At 45.5% G+C, this 26,322-nt stretch overlaps 1 protein-coding gene across 1 annotated transcript in view; it reads right to left on the bottom strand.

Moving 5' to 3' along the window:
* CACNA2D3 (calcium voltage-gated channel auxiliary subunit alpha2delta 3) overlaps positions 1–26,322 on the bottom strand; it is an 858,555-nt gene that overhangs the window by 368,229 nt on the left and 464,004 nt on the right. Inside the window, exon 11 of the mRNA XM_042979174.1 lies at positions 25,542–25,655. Coding sequence (XP_042835108.1) covers positions 25,542–25,655 — 114 coding nt within the window. The remainder of the gene's footprint in view (positions 1–25,541; positions 25,656–26,322) is intronic.

Below are 26,322 nucleotides of genomic sequence, written 5' to 3'. Positions count from 1 at the left end.
CGTACGTTTGATTGATCCACTATTTTTTTGTTAGACCTAATTTATTACTAATAGGTAAAGCATTCTCTCCCACACTCAGAAGATTTGCTTTTTGGAGGCCTACTGACATCTGTTCTTAAAACAGAGTTATCCTTGGGGCGCCTGTGTGGCTCAGTCAGTTAAGTGTCCGACTTCGGCTCAGGTCATGATCTCACAGCTTGTGGGTTTGAGCCCCACGTCGGGCTCTGTGCTGACAGCTCAGAGCCTGGACCCTGCGTCTGACTTCAGCTCAGGTCATGATCTCACGGTCTGTGAGATCCCCGCATCGGGCTCTGTGCTGACAGCTTAGAGCCTGGAGCCTGCTTTGGGTTCTGTGTCTCCCTCTTTCTCTGCCCCTCCCCCACTCATACTCTGTCTCACTGTCTCTCTCTTAAAAACAAAATAAACAATAAAAAAAATTAAAAACTAGAAGTTATCCTTAAACACAACGTAATAAGATAGTTATAATAAATCATAGCCTTTTGCATTTTTGAATAAGAAATTCTTTCTTCATGCCAAATCTACTTGTTTTTGCCATCTCAATTGATTCCAAAAGTCAAAATTAAAATGCCTAATTTGACTCTTAATACATGGTCCAAATATTTATCACAATTTTTCAAGAAAGCTAGACTGTTTCTGTTCTTGTAACTCATAAGAAAGTACACCGGCAGTGTGTCCATTATCAGGGTTCAACACCCTGGCTTGAGCGAAAGTGAGCTTGCTGTCTCTGAAGGAACAGAAATAAAATGGAAACATGTTCATGTAATCATCACAAGCACACGCATCTACTACAAATGCCATCTGACTTTACTACTATTGCTTCCTTTCAACCTCTGCCTTAGTTATGATGATTGATCATGCTTACTGAATGTATATCCAATTAGCACAAAGCAAAACTGCCCTGCAGATGTCATAACTTAGTCTTCAAGACCAATTCATGTCTTTCACTCTATTACGTGAGGTTCAGGGGTTCCAACATTCTATTGGAAAGAATAGTTCAAGGAAAGGTCCTATCATGTGAGCGTCTCATGAACGGACCCAGCTCAGGGGTTTTTAAAACAATGTTCACACAGCAATTACACGGTGCCTGCCAGAACGGAGATGAGTAACACGAGGGAACTTGATCTTTGGGAATTTAAGCCCGACTGAGTTGCTTCTGCTAAAGACATGACATAACAAACCCTTTGGTCAACAGAGTTCACGAATGGCTTTTTTGATGGGGAGGAGAATCCAACCGTACAGCCAAAGAAGTGTTCACAGGTGCTCCACTGGAGTTCAACCACCAACCACACGGGCGGGTTCTTGTAAGGATTCTTCCGCCCCGGGTGTTAGGCCAGACGGAAGGTGTTTGATGGGGCAAAGTATTTCCTAGTGTGCTGGGGATAATGCAAGCCTAGGCTGCCCTCACAGGTAGTCCCCAGTCTCCCTGCATCACGTGTCATAAAACAAGACATCTTCTGTCTTAGGAAAACTTGGTTTACTATCTTCCCAGGGCTTTTCTTTCTACATGTATTTCAAGGGGCATCTGGAAAGGAGGTGACTTCATAACAAACAGCAAAAACGCCTTTGGTGTCTGCGCCCATCAGAAGAGATCCATGACTGCTTAAATTGGGAGAGGAAAACCAGTAGACATCCCTGCATCTTCTCTATGCCTGTGCCAACATAGGGTTGGAGAGGGCATCTTCATTATTAAATGTAAAAATCGAGGCAGAAACACTCCATAAATGTCACTCTGAATGGCTCCTTCTTGGCTTGGGTTTCATTCACTAATGTGATTTGGAACAGTCTACTTTTCAGTGAAATTTAAGCAGAGCTTTGTTCTAATTTTGGTTATGAGTGACTTATTTATAGAGAATACATTTTTATCTTATATTTTATGCTATTGGAACATAATACTTTCTCTTAGCTGGTTTGTCTCAGAGACATTTCTTCTAATTTTCCTCCCGAGTCAACTTTCCCTGCATCTTTGCTGTTACCTTTCAAAGCTATCTATTGAGCAATTAAAAGAATTTTGAGCTTCCCTTTTACAAATAAGAAATTATTAGAAAAAAAAGTCCCTCTTTTTCTTCATAATTTTCTCCGACAGTCAAGTGCAGGATAATATATGCAAAGGTAGAGTTTTGTGCATTAGCTCTGTTCCCTCTATATCCCTTCCTGATTAAATATTCATCCATCTGTTCAAATACACATCTGCCCTCTCATCTCACCATCCACTCACTTAACCACCCACCCATCCACCCATCTATTTAACTCTTTTCCCAAGTACTTATGTTACAGATAATGCAATTCGGAGTCAAAGAACTCATTCCCTTTGGCCTTGTCATTATTCTCTTCCTATCTCTGGCAGTTTTTCTGGTATTAGGAGACTCAGTGATGCATTTGGGGGTGGTGGGGGGAGATCTTTATGTTTGGGGATTAGTACAGCTACTTTACACATGGCCATTCACACAGTACAGAAAGCTAAGAAAAACTGATGTTCTTAGAAGGAATAAAAAAGAAGTACATAATAAAATAACTTTGTATTTCATTTCCAAGTTCTGTGGCTGTAAATAAAGCTTTGCTCCCGGAGCTAGAAGGCGAACCCCAGAGGACTGACTCGGAGCTCAGTGCTATGCAACAGACAGCTTGCCAGAGAGATGAATGTATTTCATTATCATGAGCTGATTCCATAGGCATAATTAGAACTCCTTTGAGAAGTCAACTAATTATGTAATATCCAACAAAATATGTGAGGATTTCATTTTGGCATTAAGCAGAATCTATCAAAATCTGTTTTAATTTATGATTTCCTATTAGAAGGGGACCAAACAGGGCAAGGTGTTTCCACAGCAATGGTTTCTGATGAGTACCATCAGATAACATAAAGGTAGAGTATGTATCTTCCCCTTGGGTCATCGCTGGAGAAAAGGCAGCTTAGATCAGCCCGATATATTATTAGATGTCCCCGTTGTCCTACAGAAACACAGCTGCAGGTATATTATTTCTGGCTGGGAAAATGGTAATGTGAAGTATCAGCAGAGACATCAAATGAACAACCCTTACTAGCTGGCTCGTTTTTCCTTTCTATACTTAGCCTGTATGGAGCAGGGCGATCTGGCCCCCAGCTTCAGGGGTCCAACTGAAGCCTGATGCCCTACCCCATAGCCAGCGTCTCCGTCTCCAGCTGTCCACTGTGATGAGGAACGCCAGCCATCTCGCTGGCCTCGGGGAGAAAGGACCAGTCTCTGGACCCTCCTACTCCACCTCTGCCCATCTCCGGGGGTCTCGCCTCCCAGTCTAGGCCCAGGAAATGGCTTTGGCACTTTTTTTTTTTCCTCCAGGAAATAAAGGTGAAGGAAATAATGTTGCATCCCTTTAAACTGCATTCCTGAGCGTTTCTCAAGTTTGTGTAATAAAAGGCAAAAACGGAGTAACTAAGACATTTTTCAACAAGAAGAAAATGAGAGGCAAAACTAGGCAGTTTCATTTACAGGTAACATAAAAAGAAGGTGACTTTTTTTTCCCCCAAAGCCCAAGTTACTCCTGGATAAATTAACTTCAGATGATGCTTGAAAAAAAAAAAAAAAAAAAAAGTTGGGGAAGTAAGCAAGCCGCCAAAGAAATGGTTCAAGAGATTTTTGAAAATTTCTAATAACAATTTTTTGGAACATGTACATTTAACTTCCCAGGTTCAGAAAGGCAAGGCGGCTGGGCCTTCAAGATGTGGAGAGACCATGAGGAGAGGGATGGCAGACGTGTGGCACCAGGGCCACTGCTGGCCTTCTCGTGCACGGGGATACTGCTTCCTGGCCATAGCCCTGTCTCCGCCCAGCCAGACGCCAGCCCCCACCCCCACCTCCACCCCTTCCCAAGTGAGCACTCTGGTGAGCCCCTCCCCAGGCCAGGAGCCGGCCCTCCAGAAGAAATCCCTTTGCCATCTCAGACTCGGCGCAAAACAGCTGGAGTTAATGAAAGAGTTAATGTGATTTTCCACTCTCCCTGCTTGCTTTGGGGACTCTGGTGGGAACTGGCCTGATCGAATCACCTTTAGGGAATGGAAAAATCTAACTCCCCACACATGAAGGCAAGCGCAGGAATGCTGGAGATGAACCAAGAACAGGCTGCATGTAACTGCACCAGCAGGACGCAAGGAAGGAAAATACAGACTAGAGGGGGAGAAAAAGGTGGCGATGAAGCAGCCATCTTCCTGTGTATAGCCAGCTCGCTCATATGTCCAAATCCCACCCGTGGGGTGCGGGTTCCAGGCCTGGCGTGCACATGGTGTGGAGAGGGCTCAGCCCCCATTCCCTTGTGCACCTCACAGATGTGTCAGCTGGTATGAGTTAGCAGGGCAGTGACCACATTTTGGGGAGAAATCATCCATTGATTTATCACAGGGGCATAAATCATAAATGCATTTACTTGTCTTCATCGCCTTTCTTGTTATCCTGCCCCTCTGAAGTGAAATTAAGATGCAGATGTATTATCTGGGATCAATTCCAGATCCCATTTGTGTTTTTTTAAAAAAAAAAGAAAAGAAAAAGAAAAAGAAAGCCAGGAAGGGTTTCACACAAACCTTCTGCCACAGGTTGATCAAAGTCTGTGGGCCCTAAAGACCAAGTCACCGCACAGATAACTCCATGAGGCCCGGTGACGTGAGGGGTGGACCCTTAGTTCACACTTGCCCCTCAGGCCCAGATGGAGCTAAGGACAACATGGCTCCTGCACTGTCCCTAAATGCAAGCCAATCTGTCTCGAGCTCACGGACACTGAGGCCTGCAGAGCGCTCCCCCACCCCCCCCAACCTGCTCTCAATTAGCTAGGCAAGGTCATAGAGGTAACCTAACAGCCGGTGGTCAGTCACAGCTGCAAAGTGTAGAATTCAGTCAATGAAAACTGGCCATAGCAACAGTAGAGAGGGATTCTTCCAGAAAGGTCTAAAGGACTCCTCCTAAGTGTTTTTGCATTCTCAATATCTCAAGTTCCATCTAGGTCTCTTCAAGGCTCCTGGCTCATTTACTTTGTTCCTTTTCATCAAGAGTTTTGTCCCACTTCCCTCGCTGGATCTGTGGACCGGAAGCACCTGCTAGGTGCCCTTTCTCGTGGTTTTTGCAAGAAAACTGGAAAGAAGCTCCTATTAGCAAGGCCATTTTATAAATCAGAAGCTTGGAGGGTTTCACCCCTTTCCCCTGATGTCAGGGGGCCCACTCTACATCCCTAGCTTTAGAGAACTCTCACTGGATACTGTCTTTTAAAGGGGGACTGTAATTGTTTTTAATGAGAAGAGCTCATAATAGGCAATTTCTGAAGTCCAGAGGAAGAGAAAGGATCCATATTTTTAGGAGGGTTGAGATAATTATTCTACGGAGAGAAAACACATTTCAGTAAGTATCTCTTCGGCTCACACAGAGATCCTTTCGTTTGGACTCTGAACTGGAACATGCTTCTTAAAAATTCTGAAACCATAATTTTTGCCTCTGGCCCACTGAGGCACAGACACAAATCAGGTGAGAGCAAAATTAAAATGATCCAAATATTAAAAGCCTTAAAGTTTCTATGCATTCTAAGGATCAGATTCATGGAACCAAGGATCAGGGAGTGCCAAAAATTCAGGCTTCTGACCCAAAAGGTGCCAGACTCTTGCCCCCAGGTAGGTTAACCCTCTCCAAATCAGAGGGCACTGTGGAAATCTGTTCCAGGGCCTGATGTGGCCCTGGAGGCTGCATGGCTAGTTGGCTAATCCTCCCTCTACACCTCACCTTCATTTGGTTATTCCAGCATGATCTCTACATGGGCCTCTTGCGTTATAATAAAGTGTGCAAGGCAGCAGTCTTCCCACCAGGCAGTTAGCATGCAGCTCAGACCAGCCTCCCCCGAAGAGGCCCCACCGGTCAGCACCATCAGCTGTTTTAATCTAGGTAGGAATCCCAAAGGAGTGAAGGGTATAGCACAGAATCTACGATGAGATTATGAAACAGTGAACAATGGACAAAAGTCAACTTTGCTATGATGTGGAGAGGGAGGGGAAGGGCCCTTTGGGTGGCTCGGAGCTGAGAGCAGGGCCCACGGTGCAGGCCACAGTGATGGAACATATTCAGTAAGCCCTATAAATCTCCTCCCTTAGTGTTTTTTTACGGACAGGATTAAGCCAAGGGTAGCCAGGGAGATACCAGGTCGATGGCCAAAACCATATGGCATTGGGAGCCTCAAGTTTTGTCCCCAGTTGATTGAAGAGATCACCCTATGGAAGATAGTGGATTTCCCAAAATCTACTGGAAAAAGGAATTTCATTTATGAGGAATAAGGGTGATTTCTCTACCAACAAAGTTAGCTGAAAAGCAAAGGCTTCTCTATGATAAAGACCCAGCAAAATGAAAACAAGTATGAGCTACCAAGGGGTGCAGGGCTCAGAGTCAGGCTGGAGTTGGGGACCCTTCCTGTTGGGCTGTTGGGATCGAGTTTGAAGGTTGAGTCAGACCTCTGTGCACATGGCATTTAAAACTCAAAGCAGTTGAGGATTCACAAGGGGGATGCAGAAACCTTGTCTTTTTTGTTTTGTTTACTTATTTTGAGAAAGAACAAGACAGAGTGTGAGCGGGGGAGGAACAGAGGCAGAGGAGACAAGAATCTGAAGCAGGCTTCAGGCTCCAAACTGTCAGCACAGAGCCTGACGCGGGACTCGAACCCAGGAACCGCGAGATCATGCCCTGAGCCGAAGTCAGATGCTGAACCAGCAGAGCCACCCAGGTGCCCCCTAGAAACCTCATCTTGACCTAAATCTTCTTGCTCTTCCCTCCCCTCCACAAATGGTTACTGAGTACCTACTATGCATCCAGCACCATGTCTAGTACTAAGGGATGAGGAAGGAAACAGGAGCCAATCTTGTGTCTACTGGAAAGATACTTATTGCAGAAATAATGACACCAATTGTCAATTAGCACTGCATTTAGTGCCACCAAAACGTTTGAGGTGCTGGAAATTCCCTTACCTGGAAGCCTTTCAACAGGTCCCTGGGCACCCTCTGCCTTCCCAGAGAAGCTCAGCTGGAAGTCCTCAGGTGGCTCCTGTGCTCTCTTGGTCCACGCCAGGGCCTCAGACCAGAAGGGGGTTGCTGGCAAGCAGGCTAAAGGTAGGGCTTTGGAGAAGAGTTGCTTAACCTTCTCTGAGTCAGTTTTGTCACCAATAAAAGGGACATACTATAAGCATCTACACCGTAAAGGTGCTGCCAGGATCAAAGGAGATGATACTTGCAAAGCACTCAGCCAAGTGCTGCTCCAGCACCGGCTCCCTCCTTCTGGAAAGGCTTCCTGAGCACACGTGTGTGCTGGGCACTGGTCTGGCCACTTGCGGCACACAGAGGGACAAAACAGACACAGCACCCTGTTCTCGTATAGTCATGTTTCTAATGGATGGGGCACCAGGCACAATTTGCCTCCTTGGGATATTTATATGGTATGCTATGGACCCAAAGTGCTGCCATTAAAAGGAAAGCAATAACCAACCAAGATTACTGGTGGTCAGGGCTGGGGATAACATTAGATCAGAGAGTCAGGGTAGGTCTCATTGAAAAGGTGGTGTCTGGGCAAGGACATGAAGAAAGTGAGGAGGGAGCCAACTGGAAATCAAAGGGCAAAGTGTCCTGGGCAGAGAGGGCAGCAAGTGCTGATGTCCTAAAGTGACCGTGTGCCCAGAGCCACTGAGAGCAGTGGATTGTGCAGAGGGCATGAGGGGACAGCAGTCGAGAGGAGGCTGAGATGAATGGGCACTGGTCTCTCTCTTGGGACATCAGCTGAAACTCAGCACAGCCTGGGGAGCCAGTCAGGTTTGGGGGGTAAATTTTGCCCTGATTTTTGGCAAAACCAGCCTCCATTTTTGAAGTTCTGGCTGCTGTGTAGAGAACAGGCAGTGGAGTGCCTTCTATGAAGCCAATCTATCTGAAGCTTGGGATGAAATGTGATTTGATCAAAATTTAAGTGCAGGTATCAGAGCAACAGGAGCTGCAAAAGCACAGTTGGCTTCTAGACCTGCAGGCTCCTGACCCCCAGCACACCAGGGCACCTTTCTAGATAGTGGGGGGAGGGCTGCTCTGCCCTCCTCTCAGTCCTGCAAAACACCCCTGCCCCAGCCCATCCTAGGAAGGAAACCCAGGAAAGTGGGCAACACTGGTGAGATGGCGAACATACAAGATGGGCTCGGTGTGAGCAAGGCTCTCCCAGACGGCCACCCGGCAGATCCCGCTAGCAGAGGCACAGAGCCTCTGCCAGAGGACCCCTCTGTGGACTCAGACAGATCAGCTCGCAATCCAAGGACTCCCACAAGCAGGTTGTTGTGAGGTTTCCCACCAAACAGTCCATGGGGGAGTGTTTTGGCCAATGAGGTCGGGAAGCGGATACAAGGCTGCTTAAGAGAACTAAGCACTTCCAAACCCACTCCACCAGCCACACGTATTCCGGAACCTGCTGTGCCAGGTTCGGATCCTCCTCCCTCACAGCAGGGCTGGCTGCCTGAGGACGTTTGTTCCGAGGACACACCTGCAGAGCCTGGCCCAGACTCCTGCAGACCCCAGTCTCTTCTCCATCACTGGCATTAGCCAAGCACCTCCCGCCTGCTGGACAACCCTGCCCAGGCAGCGTGATTTCTGCACCACCCCCTCCCCTTTCCTAGATGAGGATGCTAAGCATGAGATTCAGTCACCTGCCCAAAGTCGCCCCACTCAGAAACAGTAAAGCCTTAACCACCACTCTAGAAAAGAGAGAACTAATACAAAAGCAACACTACTTTTCAAATCTCCTTTTTACGTTTTGCCAATACAGACAGGCTGCTCATCTGAATTGAGGAACATTAGCTATTAACAAAGACTAGTTCATTAATGATTGTGAATGACCAAATAAATCTCAGTGTATTTTGCTGTGTGCCAGAAGTTTACTTCTGTGTATATGTTTATTCATGAAACAGGTAAAAGGAAAGGCTTAAAACGTTTTTTTTAATGCATCTGAATACTTTAATCTTCTTATAAGTCAACCAAGACACTACATAAGATTAATCCATATTCAGGGATAAAAAAGTACTTTCTATTTTCCACGTTAAAACCTATTGCTACACCGTCTTGAATTCACCCAGTACAACTACATTTTAACTACAGCAGAGGATTTTCACCGTACGAGTAGTTGTCAGTCACGGCGACAAGGATGAGGATATAGCATCGTGTCCCCCGCCTACTGTGTGCCCAGCCCTGATCTTGCTGGCACATCATCTCGTTTTGTTCTGAACAACACAGCAAGGTGTGCATAATTAACCCCGATATACAGATGAGAGGGACAGATCTGCCGGCACCCAGACGCCATCCTCTTTCCATCAGGTAGCACGGCTTCCCTACGCTTGCCCACTCCCCAAGAGCCCTACTCAATAGAGCAAGAGGAATAAAACCCAGGAAATAAGAATTTGATGTGTCATTAGGCTGCACACAATACTGAACTCATTCAGCAAGTTTCCAGTTATTGCTGGGTGTGCCTCAGCACCAAATCCGCCGGGCTTAGTGAGGCTGGGGCTGGGGCTGGGGCTCTGCAAACCACGTTTCTGCTTTGCCAGCTGTTTCTGGCCAGGCTCTGCCAGAAGGGCCAGCAGGGGGAGGCTGTAAGGATGCAGGAAGGATGTGGGACTTGTTCCCTCCTGTTTGGTTCCTGTTGGCTTCTGGTTCCCAGCGCCATGGCTCCAGCAAGGCTCCTTGCCCCGGGCAGGGACAGCTCATTCCAGTAGCAGTGAACAAAGCTAGTTTACAGTTTTCCTAACACTCACCAAATCAGGTCCATTCACGTCAGAGACCCCAGCACCCGCTCCTCAAAACCCTTACCCCCCCCAACCAGTGTGCCCTTCCCAGGGGTCTCTGTGTGAGCCCCCCAGGTCCTCTCCTCTCGACTTCTAAGTCTTACCTAAAAACCTCTCCTCTTCCCTTCCCCTCTCCTGCTTGCCACCACCAGCTGTGGGGTAGCATCTGTTGCCTGACATTGCTACTTCCATGACATCCTACACTTCTCTTTTTGCCCTTTGTGGTCAACAATTCTTAACATGAAGTTCTCTCTGTTAAAATGACTGGCAGGCTTCTGTCCCTGACTGGACCCTGCCTGGTCCACTGGGAACACAACCGTGTTGAGTGGCACTTCTCACTATGCTCCAGTGTGGACAGTCTTCACCCGTTGAGCCACAGAGGGGTCCTAAGACCCTCCTAACTCACCAAGTGTGGTCTGTGAGCTGCCTACCAAAATGTCAATTCCAGGGCTGCCCCTACAGATACTGGGACCCAGGAAACTTTTTTTTTTGCAAGTGCTTCCAACTGCCAACCCCTCCGTTTGGACACACGGGTGTGGAGATAGTCTGACATGAGTCAGGATCAGAGACTCCCGGGTTCATAGCTGTGCACTCTGAGCAAGTGACTTAATCTCTCTGAGCCTGAGCTCCCTCACACATAAGATATGATGGCACTAGGAGTATCCACCCATAGGGCAGAGATAAGAATGAAATGAGCAGAAAAGCATTTGACTCTGGGCCTTGCGTGAGGATGGGTGGGAATGGGGGGGAGGGACAAGAAGGAATGCACACTGTCCCCTACCTGCCTTGTGAAGACAGCGGTGTCCGGGTGGAGGCCAAGACCCCAGTGCCAAGCCCAGGAAGAGGAACAGCACTCGTAGCTGCAGGGACGGTGCCCATGAGGCTGTCTGAGTCCCTGACATGAAGTGATTTTTCAATGGCTGGCACCAGCCATGCATCAGTGGGCCTCGTTCCCAACTTGTCTCGTCATGTTCTTCTTGCTGGAGTCACACGATGTCTAATACCAGCAGAAGTAATTAAAAATAAACTGGGAGACAGCGAACCATTTCAACCCTTCCTTCAGCGGCAAGGAGGGCCCGCGTGAGCTCTTCCCGCAAAGACTGAAAATGCCTTTTCCTGTCACACCGTTGACTGCCCACGAGAAATGAATGTTCCTGCTATTTTCCTAAGACAGCTTTAGGATTTATCACCCTTGAAAAAATACAGCAATGACACACACTGACCCAAAACTTTCAGACCAAAATGCGACTTCAGACAGGGAAGGAGTGAGAGATGGAGGGAGGAAGGGAGGAGACAGAGAAATGTAACCCCCTCCAACTGAGCCTTGAAATAGAATAGCTGAGGGACACAGGGGAATTTTGGAACATTCAAAAGAAGTTTAAAAAAAAGGTCTACTACCTGCCTATTACCTACTGCCTCTCCCCCACAATGACATCAGTTATGATGAGCAGTCAATCCCAAAACTGCATACCTAGCCAGGTCCGTGCCTCGTGCACCAGTTCCCCATATGGTAGTCAGCACTTTGGAAAACAGCTCACGTCTGTCCCTGTTCAAGAGCCTTCCGTGGCTCCCCACTACCCTTGGATCACAATCAAAACTCTGTACTGTGCCCATCGAAGCCTGGAGGCGCTAACACCTGCCTGTCCCGCCTCCCTCCCCCATGGCACTGCCCCCATGCCCACCAGGCTTCAGCCACCTGCTCTTTATCCAGTTCCTCATGCACGCCCAGCTTTTCCTTTGCAGGGCATTGGAAATACTGTTCCCTCCACCCTTCCCTGCCCAGCTCCTTTTACTCACAGGTGCTCTCTGTAGGGAGACCTCCCTTGGTCACCCCATTCTCTGTTGCAGGCTATTGTTTGTCTCCTTCAGAAAATGCATCATGGATTCTAACAACTGGTCTTTTTACTTGTTTGTTATCTGTGATCTGTTATCTGCTCTCTAGGATCTGCCTGGAGCTGTCACGTCAGCCCCTTGCTCCTGGGCTCTGGTACAATGGCCTGGGACATGGGGGGCTCTTGGTACACATCTGTTGGATGAATGAATCTCCACCCCACCCCCACCACATGGCTACTCCTTTCCCTTTACTGCCCTTGCCACCCTTAAGCCCCCATAGTAATCTGGTTCTGTGGCATGAGGGACAGAGCTGGAGTGCAGGTGGGGTGGGGACAGGAGGAGCACCTTGAGACCTCCTCTACGAGCAGTATGGCCCAAACTCCTTCCCCAGTTGCTATGTTTTGGGTAAACCCCTTCTCCTCCTGACCAGCTCAAAAGAAGACAGAGTTTTGTAAAAATCACTGGAAAGTCAGAAACGGAAACAATGTAGTTTAGGAAAAAAAAAGAAAGAACAAAAAATTCCTTCCAAGTTGCTTGAGACTATTTAAGGGCTGGGTTCTTAAAAGGATAAGGCCTGACTCAGCTCAGAAACTCTGCTCCCCAGAGTGGCACATGTCCCGTGGAAAGATGAGGAGAGAGGGGTGCTGGAGCTTTCCAAAACCCCCTCAGAGCCACTAAGACAGAGCTAAGCCTTCCAGCATCTCCTCGAGGCCACTAGGATATGGCTGGGTTGAGGCTTCAGCTTCCAAATTATGCCAAGGGAGGGAGGCCTGGGGCAAAAGCCCCAAGAGATCTCCTTCTTGGGGATCTTTGTGACCCCAAATCAAAGGACAGTGACTTCTAACAGTGTTTCCAAAAGAGTTCCAAAGCCAGACCCCCAAACTGTTCTGTGATCAAGAGCTTCCCTTGGACCCCAAACCAGGCGCCATGTTTGCCCCACCCCTCCATGCCATCCCACCAGGCCACCAAGGATCCTCCACGGACCCTGAGCCCTGGTCGTCTCTCTAAGGGCCTCAGTGCCACTGTCCTCGCTTTTGTTCTGGACGTAACCGATAATAGAACACATAGCACACATAACTGAAATAGCGTTCACCTTTGAAATTCTTAATAAAGAGGAAAATCATTTAGTTTCACCCAGACAGCTTCGTCCTGAGGCCACACATTTGCCATCCGCTTCTCCTCTGCCTGTAACCTCAGTGGGTGGTTCTGTGATCCCTAAATCTCTAACATTCTGCAGACCACACCCCCTATACTTGGGGGTGGGAAGGCCAAGGAAATGAACTTATTTTCTGGGTGACAATGTGTGTGGTATGGACAGCTACTCCTGGGACCTATGGTTACTTTGTTTTGCTTTTGCCCTCAAAATGTCTGCATCCTGGTTCAGGGTACAGCCTCAGCGCTCGATGCTGGGTTGACACTCCACCAAATGCTAGTCATGGAACCCTGAATCATTGGGCAGCCTCAGTTTCCTCCTTTGTATAAATGGGATACAACAGTACTCGCCTCTTGGGTTTCTGTGTGAATTAAATACAAGTCCAGCATGTAGAATGGTGTCTGATGCTTCGCATTCGGTGAGAATTCGCTCTCATTAGCTTTGTTTACACATTTCGGCACAGGAAACCAGCTGAGGGCACACTCTTATTGAGGGCGATTCAGGCCCAGGGAAGCAGATGGAGCATCCTAATGCTGCCTGTGCTTCTCATCACAGACCCAAGTGAAGGACAGGTCGTGCAGGGATGTCTAACAGGCACAGAAGGGTCACTGGTTCTCCGTGCACCCCCAGGCCTTCCGTGCACGACCACTTCACCTACAGAAGAAGCGAGTTGAAACGTGGTCTGTTATGTGGCAGCTGCAGCCAAACATCCCTCCGGGGGTATAACACCAAGCAAATAGAGCGATTAGCCTCTAAGCAGGTTGATTTCGACAGGGATTCCAAGGATCCCATTTTATTTGGATTCGGGGAGTCTCTGGCTTGCTGGGTCTCAGCAAAGAGGGAACGTGATTCTCTCCAGGGTGTTGCCATTGTTACTCGAGTGACATGAAAGCTGTGACACTGCCATGTGCCCCTGTCACCAGCAAAACAGGGTTCAAGGGGAGGTTAAGTCTGAAATGTATGGAGATCCCACATGCTGGGCACTGGGTCCGGCCCCAGGCTGCGTGCCTGCAGCTCAGCCCCCTTCTGAATGGGCCCATCATTGCGTCCTATACTCCAGCCCTGGTGCAGCACTGACATAAAAGGGGAAAACCAGAAACTGTTCAGGACAGAAAAGTAGAAAGCATGGCTCCGAGCAGAGGAGACACCCCACAGCACAGAGAGCGGTATTTGCAATCAAGGTTTCCACCCCTCTGCCATTGATTAGTGCAGTTATTCAAGTGGAAAAAAGCAGTGGAAAGGAAGGGGAAAGCCACCACGACCATCTTCTGTTGGTTAGCCAATGCACGGATTTCCAGAGGCATCTCAATGACTGAACAACACACTTAATAATTTCCTTAGATCAGGGGTTGGCAAACATACTATACTCTTAAAGGGCTCGACAGGTCTTCTGATAAGATTAGATTCTTTAAATCAGTTACCTGCCATTTTCTTACCCATTCACTCTGTCTTATGCATCAGGGAAGGTAATGATAAATCATTCGATGACCTTTTTTTTTTTTTTTTTTTTTTTTGGTTCACTTGGAACTATATAGGTGGCAAGTATGACCATTTTTCTAATTTAAATGTAGGCAGCTTTATTTCTTGAGCAGGTCCTGCAATGAGTCCCTTCCACGTTGAAGAGTTCATATTTTATTCCAAGTATGTAAGAGGTGCTGTTAAGCTGCTAACCAATGGATATTAGGCAAAAGTAAATGGCACTCAATAAATGAATAAATAGCTCCTCATTTCCGCTCTCAGAAATAAAATGCTGGCAAGGGACACATTGCATGGACAATCATGATGCTGTCTTCAGACTCATAGTTAAATCACCAATAACACATTCCTTCTTCCAACTCATTCTAAAATGTTTTATTAAGCAGTTGCCTTGAGCAAGGCCCTGGTTAGGCAGTAGTTTTAAAAAATGACACCCATCGCGGTGCCTGGGTGGCTCAGTTGGTTAAGCGACCGGCTTCGGCTCAGGTCATGATCTCGCAGTTTGTGAGTTCAAGCCCCACGTCGGGCTCTGTGCTGATAGAGCCTGGAACCTACTTCAGATTCTGTGTCTCCCCCTCTCTCTACCCCTCCCCTGCTCACACTCTGTGTCTCTCTGTCTCTCAATAATAAATAAATGTTTAAAATTTTTTTTAAAAAAATGACACCCACAAGTGCCCTCCTAGACTGCTCCCCACTTCCTTCTGCTTTCCCCTTCTGGGAACCCAACTGCCATATTGTAGTCAAGTCCAGGCTACTGCACTGAGGGGAGTGGCCTCACAGTGTGGCCCTGGAGGACTAGCCCCACATGGAGAGAGAAGCCTTCTGGAGAAGAACCGAGACAGCCCCGCCAAGCTCCCAGCTTCATGCAGCTTCAGCAGTGACTCTACCTGACACCATGGAGAGCAGAATCACCATCTGGTTAACCCACAGAATTGCAAGAAATAATAAATTGTTATTTTAAGCCATTAAGTTTGGGGATATTTTACAGTATTGCTATGATAAATTATTTCTTTTCCTTTTCCCCTTCTCCTCAACTCTTCTGTTAATTCTCTTGCTACGTAACATATTACTGCAAACTTGGTTGCTTAACTCCACATTTGCAACCCCACAGTTTCTTTGGGTCAGCTAAGCACAGCTTATCTGGGTCTTCCGTTCATGGTTTTACAAGGCTGCAATTAAGGTACTGATTGGGCAGTGTTTTCATCTGGAGGCTCACCTGGGGAAGAATCTGGCTCAAAGCTCATTCAAACTGTTAGCAGGAATTATTTGCTTGTGGCCATAAGACTGAGGGCACGGTTTTTTGCCGGCTGTTGGTTGGAAGATGTTCTCAGGTCCTAGAGGGTGTCCTCAGCTCCTTGCCAATGGGCTTCTCCAAAAGCTGCTTACTTTATCAAACTGCCATGAAGAGTCTCTGCCTTCAGGAAGTATCCAGTCACTCTTTAAAGATTTTCTGTTAAGTAAGGCTTACCCAGGATATCCTTTTTGATTAACTCAAACCAACTGACTTGAGACCTTGATTACATCTACAAAATTCCCTCACCTTCTTATATTCTATTGGTTCGAATGCAGTCACAAGGCTCACTCATATTCAAGGTGAGGAGATTATACAGGGGGTAAACACCTGGAGGCAGGAATCATGAGACCACCCTAGGGTCTCTATGTCACACTTCTCATCAGGGCTGGGACATGGCACATGGTGGTGGCACTGTTAGGAGATACAGAATGTGTCCCCAAGGACTCACGAAACCAATGAAGATGAAAGATAGGCCTAGAGGTAATTATCATGCTGGACATGAATCTACACTTCCCTAACAACAATCCTGAGGGAGTCTGAAGTTTAGGACTCAAGCAAAGACAAGATGACCTCTGAGGAGAAGAGAAGAGGGAAAGCTCGGGGCAAACCCAAGACAAAAGAACAAAGCCCCAGAAGCTGGGGAATACAAGCCATGGCTGGGAAACAGCAACTACCTGTTAATCCAGAACTCCACACCTGTGGGCATGTAACACACAAGAGTGAAGTGGGCTGGGTGGAAATGACAGAATGGAGAGGTCATAGTCAAAAGCAGCACGCATCTGAGGGGGCCATCTGAGGGGGCAGCCATTTCTCAGCTCCAGCCTTTTTTTTTTTTTTTTTTTTGCTATATGAGAATGTTGGATCCAAAGTGCCAAGTATACCCCTTTATGAGAGAAACTAAAACTTTAAAATTTTACATACTCTCTAAAGGAGTAAACATTTTAAAGTTTATTTATTTATTTATTTATTTATTTATTTATTGAGAGAGAGAGAGAGAGAGAGAGAGAGAAAGAATGAGTAGAGGAGGGGCAAAGAGAGAGGAAGAGAAAACCCCAAGCAGGCTCCACACTATCGACATGGGGCTCAAACTCACAAACTGCGAGATCATGACCTGAGCCGAAATCAAGAGTCTGGTGCTTAAATGAGCCAACCAGCCGCCCCAACTCTCTCCAGGTTGATGGATTGATTAATTTATTTTTATTTTTATTTATTTGTTTTTGAGAGAGAGAGAGAGAGACAGAGCATGATCAGAGGAGGGACAGAGAGAGAGGGAGACACAGAATCCCAAAGACTCCAGGCTCTGAGCTATTCAGCACAGAGCCCAACACAGGGCTTGAACTCATAAACTGTGAGATCATGACCTGAGCTGAAGTTGGATGCTTAGCCAACTGAGCCACCCAGCGCCCCCTCCAGATTTTTAAATGATGATCAGGAGTTGGCAATTTTTTAAACAAAGTATGAGTCAAGAAACACATACCTGTGCACTGGATTTGCCCAAAGGAGCAGGTGCTCATAAAATAAGCAGAGGGAACAAAAGTATCCCAGCCCACAGCAGAAGCAAACACTGTTCCTCAGGCTGTTTCCCATGGTAGCTGCTCCCCAAGTGTGCAGCATCCATGTCACCTGGCAATGTGTGAGGAATGCTCATTCCCAGGCCCCAGCCAGCCCTACTGGATCAGAAACTCCTGGCAGGAGGTAAGCAATGAATGTTGGAATAAGTCCTTCAGATGATTCTGATGTTTGCTCAAGTTTGAGAACCACTGTCTTATGGGAAACACCTTCCAGCCTTAAGATCATTTCCCTCTAGACTGGGTCGGAAGATGGCGGTGTAGGAGGATGCTGGGCTCACCGCGTCTAGCTGGTCACTTAGACTCCACCTACACCTGCCTAAATAACCCAGAAAACCACCAGAAGACTAGCAGAATGGATTCTCCGGAGCCAAGTGCAGACGAGAGGCCCACGGAAGAGGGGCCCCTCCCGAAGCGGATCACCTAAGGATAAGCGAGCTGAGCCTGTCCCTCCCGCCCCTGTGCACCTTGCCGATCCACCCCAGCTAATACGCCAGATCCCCAGCACCACAAGCCTGGCAGTGTGCAAGTAGCCCAGACGGGCCATGCCACCCCACAGTGAATCCTGCCCCTAGGAGAGGGGAAGAGAAGGCACACACCAGTCTGACTGTGGCCCCAGCGGTGGGCTGGGGGCAGACATCAGGTCTGACTGCGGCCCTGCCCACCAACGCAAGTTATTCAAGACAGCACAGGGGAAGTGCCCTGCAGTTCCACACCACTCCAGGGACTATCCAAAATGATGAAACAGAAGAATTCCCCTCAAAAAAACCTCCAGGAAATAACGACAGCTAACGAACTGATCAAAAATGATTTAAACAATAAACAGAAAGTGTATTTAGAATAATAGTCATAAAATTAATCGCTGGGCTTGAAAACAGTATGAAGGATAGCAGAGAATCTATTGCTATAGAGATCAAGGGACTAAGGAACAGCCAGGAGGAGCTATTAATGAGCTGCAAAATAAAATGGAGATGACCACAGCTCGGATTGAAGAGGCAGAGGAGAGAATAGGTGAACTAGAAGATAAAATTATGGAAAAAGAGGAAGCTGAGAAAAAGAGAGATAAAAAAATCCAGGACTATGAGGGGAAAATTAGAGAAATAAGTAATGCACTAAAGAGAAATAATATACGCATAATTGGTATTCCAGAGGAGGAAGAGAGAGGGAAACGTGCTGAAGGTGTACTTGAAGAAATAATAGCTGAGAGCTTCCCTGACCTGGGGAAGGAAAAAGGCATTGAAATCCAACAGGCACAGAGAACTCCCTTCAGACGTACGTAACTTGAATCGATCTTCTGCACAACATATCATAGTGAAACTGGCAAAATACAAGGATAAAGAGAAAATTCTGAAAGCAGCTAGGGATAAACGTGCTCTAACATATAAAGGGAGACGGATAAGACTTGTGACGGATCTCTCTACTGAAACTTGGCAGACCAGAAAGGAATGGCAGGAAATCTTCAATGTGATGAAGAGAAAAAATATGCAGCCGAGAATCCTTTATCCAGCAAGTCTGTCATTTAGAATAGAAGGAGAGATAAAGGTCTTCCCAAACAAACAAAAACTGAAGGAATTCGTCACCACTAAACCAGCCCTACAAGAGATCCTACAAGGGGGATCCTGTGAGACAAAGTACCAGAGACATCGCTACAAGCATGAAACCTACAGACATCACAATGACTTTAAACCCATATCTTTCTATAATAACACTGAATGTAAATGGACTAAATGTGCCAAGCAAAAGACATTGGGTATCAGAATGGATAAAAAAACAAGACCCATCTGTTTGCTGTCTACAAGAGACTCATTTTAGACCTGAAGACACCTTCAGGTTGAAAGTGAGGGGATGGAGAACTATTTATCATGCTACTGGAAGTCAAAAGAAAGCTGGAGTAGCCATACTTATATCAGACAAACTAGACTTTAAATTAAAGGCTGTAACAAGAGATGAAGAAGGGCATTATATAATAATTACAGGGTCTATTCATCAGAAAGAGCTAACAATTATAAATGTCTATGCACCGAATAGGGAAGCCCCCAAATATATAAAACAATTACTCACAAACATAATTAACCTTATTGATAACAATGTGGTAAATGCAGGGGACTTTAACACTCCACTTACAGAAATGGATAGATCATCTAGACACACGGTCAATAAAGAAACAAGGACCCTGAATGATACATTGGATCAGATGGACTTGACAGATATATTTAGAACTCTGCATCCCAAAGCAACAGAATATATTTTCTTCTCAAGTGCACACGGAACATTCTCCAAGATAGATCACATACTGGGTCACAAAATAGCCCTTCATAAGTATACAAGAATTGAGATCATACCATGCATACTTTCAGACCACAATGCTATGAAGCTTGAAATCAACCACAGGAAAAAGTCTGGAAAACCTCCAAAAGCATGGAGGTTAAAGAACAGCCTACTAAAGAATGAATGGGTCAACCAGGCAATTAGAGAAGAAATTAAAAAATATATGGAAACAAACGAAAATGAAAATACAACAATCCAAACGCTTTGGGATGCAGCGAAGGCAGTCCTGAGAGGAAAATACATTGCAATCCAGGCCTATCTCAAGAAACAAGAAAAATCCCAAATACAAAATCTAACAGCACACCTAAAGGAAATAGAAGCAGAACAGCAAAGACAGCCTAAACCCAGCAGAAGAAGAGAAATAATAAAGATCAGAGCAGAAATAAACAATATAGAATCTAAAAAAACTGTAGAGCAGATCAACGAAATCAAGAGTTGGTTTTTTGAAAAAATAAACAAAATTGATAAACCTCTAGCCAGGCTTCTCAAAAACAAAAGGGAGATGACCCAAATAGATAAAATCATGAATGAAAATGGAATTATTACAACCAATCCCTCAGAGATACAAGCAATTATCAGGGAATACTATGAAAAATTATATGCCAACAAACTGGACAACCTGGAAGAAATGGACAAATTTCTAAACACCCACATGCTTCCAAAACTCCATCAGGAGGAAATAGAAAGCTTGAACAGACCCATAACCAGTGAAGAAATTGAATCAGTTATCAAAATCTCCCAACAAATAAGAGTCCAGGACCAGATGGCTTCCCAGGGGAGTTCTACCAGATATTTAAAGCAGAGATAATACCTATCTTTCTCAAGCTATTCCAAAAAACAGAAAGGGAAGGAAAACTTCCAGATTCATTCTATGAAGCCAGTATTACTTTGATTCCTAAACCAGACAGAGACCCAGTAAAAAAAGAGAACTACAGGCCAATATCCCTGATGAATATGGATGCAAAAATTCTCAATAAGATACTAGCAAATCAATTCAACAGCATATAAAAAGAATTATTCACCATGATCAAGTGGGATTCATTCCTGGGATGCAGGGCTGCTTCAACATTCGCAAATCAATCAACGTGATACATCACATTAATAAAAGAAAAGAACCATATGATCCTGTCAATCGATGCAGAAAAGGCATTTGACAAAATTCAGCAACCTTCTTAATAGAAACCCTCGAGAAAGTCGGGATAGAAGGAATATACTTAAACATCATAAAAGCCATTTATGAAAAGCCCACAGCTAACATCATCCTCAATGGGAAAAAAACTGAGAGCTTTTTCCCTGAGATCAGGAACACGAGAGGGATGTCCACTCTCACCGCTGTTTTTTAACATAGTGTTGGAAGTTCTAGCATCAGCAATCAGACAACAAAAGGAAATCAAAGGCATCAAAATTGGCAAAAATGAAGTTAAGCTTTCACTTTTTGCAGATGACATGATATTATACATGGAAAATCTGACAGACTCCACCGAAAGTCTGCTAGAACTGATACATGAATTTAGCAAAGTTGCAGGATACAAAATCAATGTACAGAAATCAGTTGCATTCTTATACACTAATAATGAAGCAACAGAAAGACAAAGAAACTGATCCCATTCACAACTGCACCAAGAAGCATAAAATACCTAGGGATAAATCTAACCAAAGATGTAAAAGATTTGTATGCTGAAAACTATAGAAAGCTTATGAAGGAAATTGAAGAAGATATAAAGAAATGGAAAAACATTCCGTGCTCATGGATTGGAAGAATAAATATTGTCAAAATGTCAATACTACCCAAAGCTATCTACACATTCAATTCAATCCCAATCAAAATTGCACCAGCATTCTTCTCGAAGCTAGAACAAGCAATCCTAAAATTCATATGGAACCACAAAAGGCCCCGAATAGCCAAAGTAATTTTGAAGAAGACCAAAGCAGGAGGTATCACAATCCCAGACTTTAGCCTCTACTACAAAGCTGTAATCATCGACAGCATGGTATTGGCACAAAAACAGACACATAGACCAATGGAATAGAATAGAAACCCCAGAACTAGACCCACAAAAGTATGGCCAACTCATCTTTGACAAAGCAGGAAAGAACATCCAATGGAAAAAAGACAGTCTCTTTAACAAATGGTGCTGGGAGAACTGGACAGCAACATGCAGAAGGTTGAAACTAGACCACTTTCTTACACCACTCACAAAAATAAACTCAAAATGGATTAAGGACCTGAATGTGAGACAGGAAACCATCAAAACCCTACAGGAGAAAGCAGGAAAAAACCTCTCTGACCTCAGTTGTAGCAATTTCTTACTTGACACATCCCCAAAGGCAAAGGAATTAAAAGCAAAAATGAACTACTGGGACCTCATGAAGATAAAAAGCTTCTGCACAGCAAAGGAAACAACCAACAAAACTAAAAGGCAACCAACAGAATGGGAAAAGATATTTGCAAATGACATATCAGACAAAGGGCTAGTATCCAAAATCTATAAAGAACTCACCAAACTCCACACCCGAAAAACAAATAATCCAGTGAAGAAACAGGCAGAAAACATGAATAGACACTTTTCTAAAGAAGACATCCATATGGCCAACAGGCACATGAAAAGATGCTCAACATCGCTCCTCATCAGGGAAATACAAACCAAAACCACACTCAGATATCACCTCATGCCAGTCAGAGTGGCCAAAATGAACAAATCAGGAGACTATAGATGCTGGAGAGGATGTGGAGAAACGGGAACCCTCTTGCACTGTTGGTGGGAATCCAAACTGGTGCAGCCACTCTGGAAAACAGCATGGAGGTTCCTCAAAAAATTAAAAATAGACCTACCCTATGACCCAGCAGTAGCACTGCTAGGAATTTACCCAGGGGATACAGGAGTGCTGATGCATAGGGGCACTTGTACCCCAGTGTATAGCAGCACTCTCAACAATAGCCAAATTATGGAAAGAGCCTAAATGTCCATCAACTGATGAATGGATAAAGAAATTGTGGTTTATATACACAATGGAGTACTACGTGGCAATGAGAAAGAATGAAATATGGCCCTTTGTAGCAACGTGGATGGAACTAGAGAGTGTTATGCTAAATGAAATAAGCCATACAGAGAAAGACAGATACCATATGTTTTCACTTTTATGTGGATCCTGAGAAACTTAACAGAAGACCATGGGGGAGGGGAAGAAAAAAAAAAGAGGTTAGAGTGGGAGAGAGCCAAAGCATAAGAGACTCTTAAAAACTGAGAACAAACTGAGGGTTGATGGGGGGTGAGAGGGAGGGGAGGGTGGGTGATGGGTATTGAGGAGGGCACCTTTTGGGATGAGCACTGGGTGTTGTATGGAAACCAATTTGACAATAAATTTCATATATTGAAAAAAAAAAGATCATTTTCCTCTCTCCTGAACACAATTCCTGTATCTACGATCTTGAAGACTGTCCACTATGGCATGACAGAGTCCTCTGCTAAATATCTCATGTTCAGAATAACAGAGAAAGAGGACTGCTTAGACACTGCACATCTCCTCACTTTAACACAATGCTAAATCACACTGGGATCCATGCAAACTTACTGCACTCAACTTCACAGACAAATCGTCAAGAAGAGAATGTGTATGTGTATATATGTGAACACCATAAAACTCTCCAGAATGTAGCAGGAGAGATGGAACCCTGCTATGAACTTCTAATCACAGAAAAAGACTGGGGGTACCTGAGTAGGTCAGTTGGTTAAGCATCTAACTCTCGATTTGGGCTCAGGTCATGATCTCGCAGTTTGTGAGACTGAGCCCCGAGTCAGGCTCTGCGCTAACAGTGCTGAGCCTGCTTGGGATTCTCTCTCTCCCTCCCTCTCTCTGCCTCTCCTCCACTCGCATGTGCTCATATGTCCACTCTAATAAATAAATAAAAATTTTTTTTTAAAAAGAAGACTCTCTTGTTACAAAAGTCAAATCTGCTTCTGCTTGATAATACTTTATAAGTCAATGAAGCTCCTTTATGTAATGTTGAAACTTCCAGAATCCTGGTTCCAATTAATCCAAAAAAGCACCTGGTTGAAAGTCAGTATTGTATCTTTGGCAAGATATGTTGACATTTGTGTTTTGTCTGAAGAACTGTGACTTTGAAGCCCTCATTCTATGCCTCTCCTCACAAGTAAGGATATTCAAATACCAATATTATTGAGCAACTGCTATCCATCAAGTATCACCAAATGGGACAGATTCAGAGAATTCAGTACGTGAGACTTGTCTGATAACACATTTGGTCTTAATGAAGCTGCTTATGAAAAGACCCTCTCACTTTCTTATGTACGATGGTCCCAAATAAGTCAAAATACCCTTCAACATGTTATGAAACGTCACGGCACCTGCAAACATTCCACATGACTGCAAAATGTCTGTGGCCCTACCCATGTTTACTAGCACTGTGGCCTCCCACCCTGCCGGGCCTCCGGGTCACTCAGCCACACCTTAGGACTGTGCATTAGGTACCGGCCACATGCCCAGCATCTTGCTGTATGCTCCAGGGGTGCACATGTATCCAGCACGTTCTTCCCTTCACATGACTACATCTATCAAGGAATTACCTGTGGCCTCCACCTGTCCCTGAAAACCCTCACCTGAAATCCTACATCTAAAATCTCCTTGTCCAACAGTGAACTGCCATCTTATACGAGGGCTAGGTTCTAAGGTAGTGCTTATTGTGGGAGCTGCAATCAGCCACATTTATCTCTGGGCATCCCTTAAGCCATATCACAGTCCCATATCCCCTGAGAAAGCCCAGCACAGCAAACGTTTCCTCCAGCTTCAGAAGTGATGGCTCTTTCTAAGGTTGAGCACCAGGAGAAGCAGTTGGCATCCATTTAGGGACCATGTTGTTCGAAACGTATGTATCTTTAAAATACAGACGCACACTCAGTGAGGTGAGATGTCAGTGTTATCAGAGCAATGTGGGGACCAAGAATGACTAAGGGAACATGGGATGACACCTTGACATGTCACGCTCCCTCAATGGCACACACTCTCTGGATACAGCTGAAGACACAGCAGTCATTTGTCTTCTCTTTCTTTTTGCCAAGTGTGTGTGGTTAGTTTGGTTCCAGGAAATTAAATACACAAAATAGGTAAAGTAGGACAGACTTGGTCTGAATGGTCTTACGCACTTATAGAGACAGTCAGAGTAATGCCACTGGCTCATGGGACAGGACAGTGCCTCTGTGATACCCCTGGGATAGCACCTTCTCTGACTGGCCTTTTTTCCTGTGAAAATCCCACCATTCAGGTGAGATAGAGACCACCAACTGCTAATCTGCTGATTGGTGCCCACTAGAGGAACTTACTAAAAACATGGATTACCACACTACATCCTTAGAAATCTTGATTCTGTAGGCATGGGATAGAGTACAAGTATCCAGAATTTAAAAGATCTCCCCGGGGAATTCAAACTGGCTAACAGCTTGAGGAATCTCTGGGTTTTGGCACTCAGACACACCAAAAACATTGACATCCATCATGGACACCCTAACATATGGGTTCAGCAGATAAATAAACGTCAACTTGGAAAGCAAAGAAGTAATTAGAACAGTGTACAAGCTTTGACAAGGATGGGGAACAGCCCTGGGAGATGGAGAGAAGCTTCTGGGTGGTAATGAGGGTAATGAGGGTGGTGAACGAGGAGCTAGAGAAATACAGAAACACACAAGAGAGGACTGGGTGGCCGCCATGGCCAACTTCACCATCTATAGATGCAGGACTCACCAAGCAGCTCTGGGTCCACGGAAAACAAAGGTGCTGCCCACTATGGACAAAGCACGCTTCACAGTGAGTCTTTTCACTGAACACGCTGAATGTGTCTTTACAGGTTTCTTCTCTCCTCCAAAAAAGTGTCATTTTGAAAACAAGGAAAGCTATAGTATTTGGCTTGGTCAACCAAAAACTACAAGCCTGAGAAACAGTAGTCTTTATGAGATTCAGTCCAGATGGGGCACCTACCCCTGGACAACCTGGGGGTTACAGCACAACACAGATTCTCCATGGACCACGCTGCATGGCATCAGCACCAACTCACCTTCCGATCTGGCCAGTTGTACTTCGCAAAGATAGTGTCATAGGTGTCCACTGCCCCATCGGTGATGAGCATGATGGCCTGGCTGCAGACGCTGCCTTGCCCAGTATGGTTGAACTGCGGAAGAAAGAAGTTCAGACTAAAAAACACACCAGAGTTCTGTACATCCGTGAGACTTCAGAGGCATGAGGGCTTGGGTTTGGGAAGCCTCTCAAAACAAGAGCTCATTCTACGTCACCAAAACACAACCTACACCATAAGCTTCTCCCCACGCATTCACCATATTTGCTTTGACAAACTGGAACTAAATTCAGACGGCAGAGAGGATTTCTGAAAAACACACGCAGGGTGGGAAGTGAGGTTCGAGGACACATAACCTCTCTTACCTTCAAGCACAGATACTGCCTCATGATACAAGCCCCAAAGGCACTGGCACAGTCACTCTTTAGGAACACTTGACATGGGCAGAGCATAAGTGGCAGGCAACATCTCTTTTAAAACCTAAATGAATCTGGTTTGATGGGTACAGACTGCACTATATAGTAAAATCAAGGAGGTTTTGGACACATAAAGTCAGAAACAGGCCAATTCAAACTAGAAGCCTAGGCATCCTTTTGTTAGGGTTCGTTTTAAATACGTATTTGTTAGGGGTGCCTGGGTGGCTCAGTCGGTTGAGCATCCGACTTCAGCTCAGGTCATGATCTCACGGTTTATGGGTTCAAGCCCCGCGTCAGGCTGTGTGCTTACAGCTCGGAGCCTGGAGCCTGCTTCAGATTCTGTATCT

The sequence above is a fragment of the Panthera tigris genome, chromosome A2, assembly GCF_018350195.1.
Source record: "Panthera tigris isolate Pti1 chromosome A2, P.tigris_Pti1_mat1.1, whole genome shotgun sequence".
Taxonomy (NCBI): Eukaryota; Metazoa; Chordata; class Mammalia; order Carnivora; family Felidae; genus Panthera; species Panthera tigris.
The sequence above is the reverse complement of the archived record's forward strand: the minus strand, read 5'-3'. Positions and strand labels throughout refer to the sequence as shown.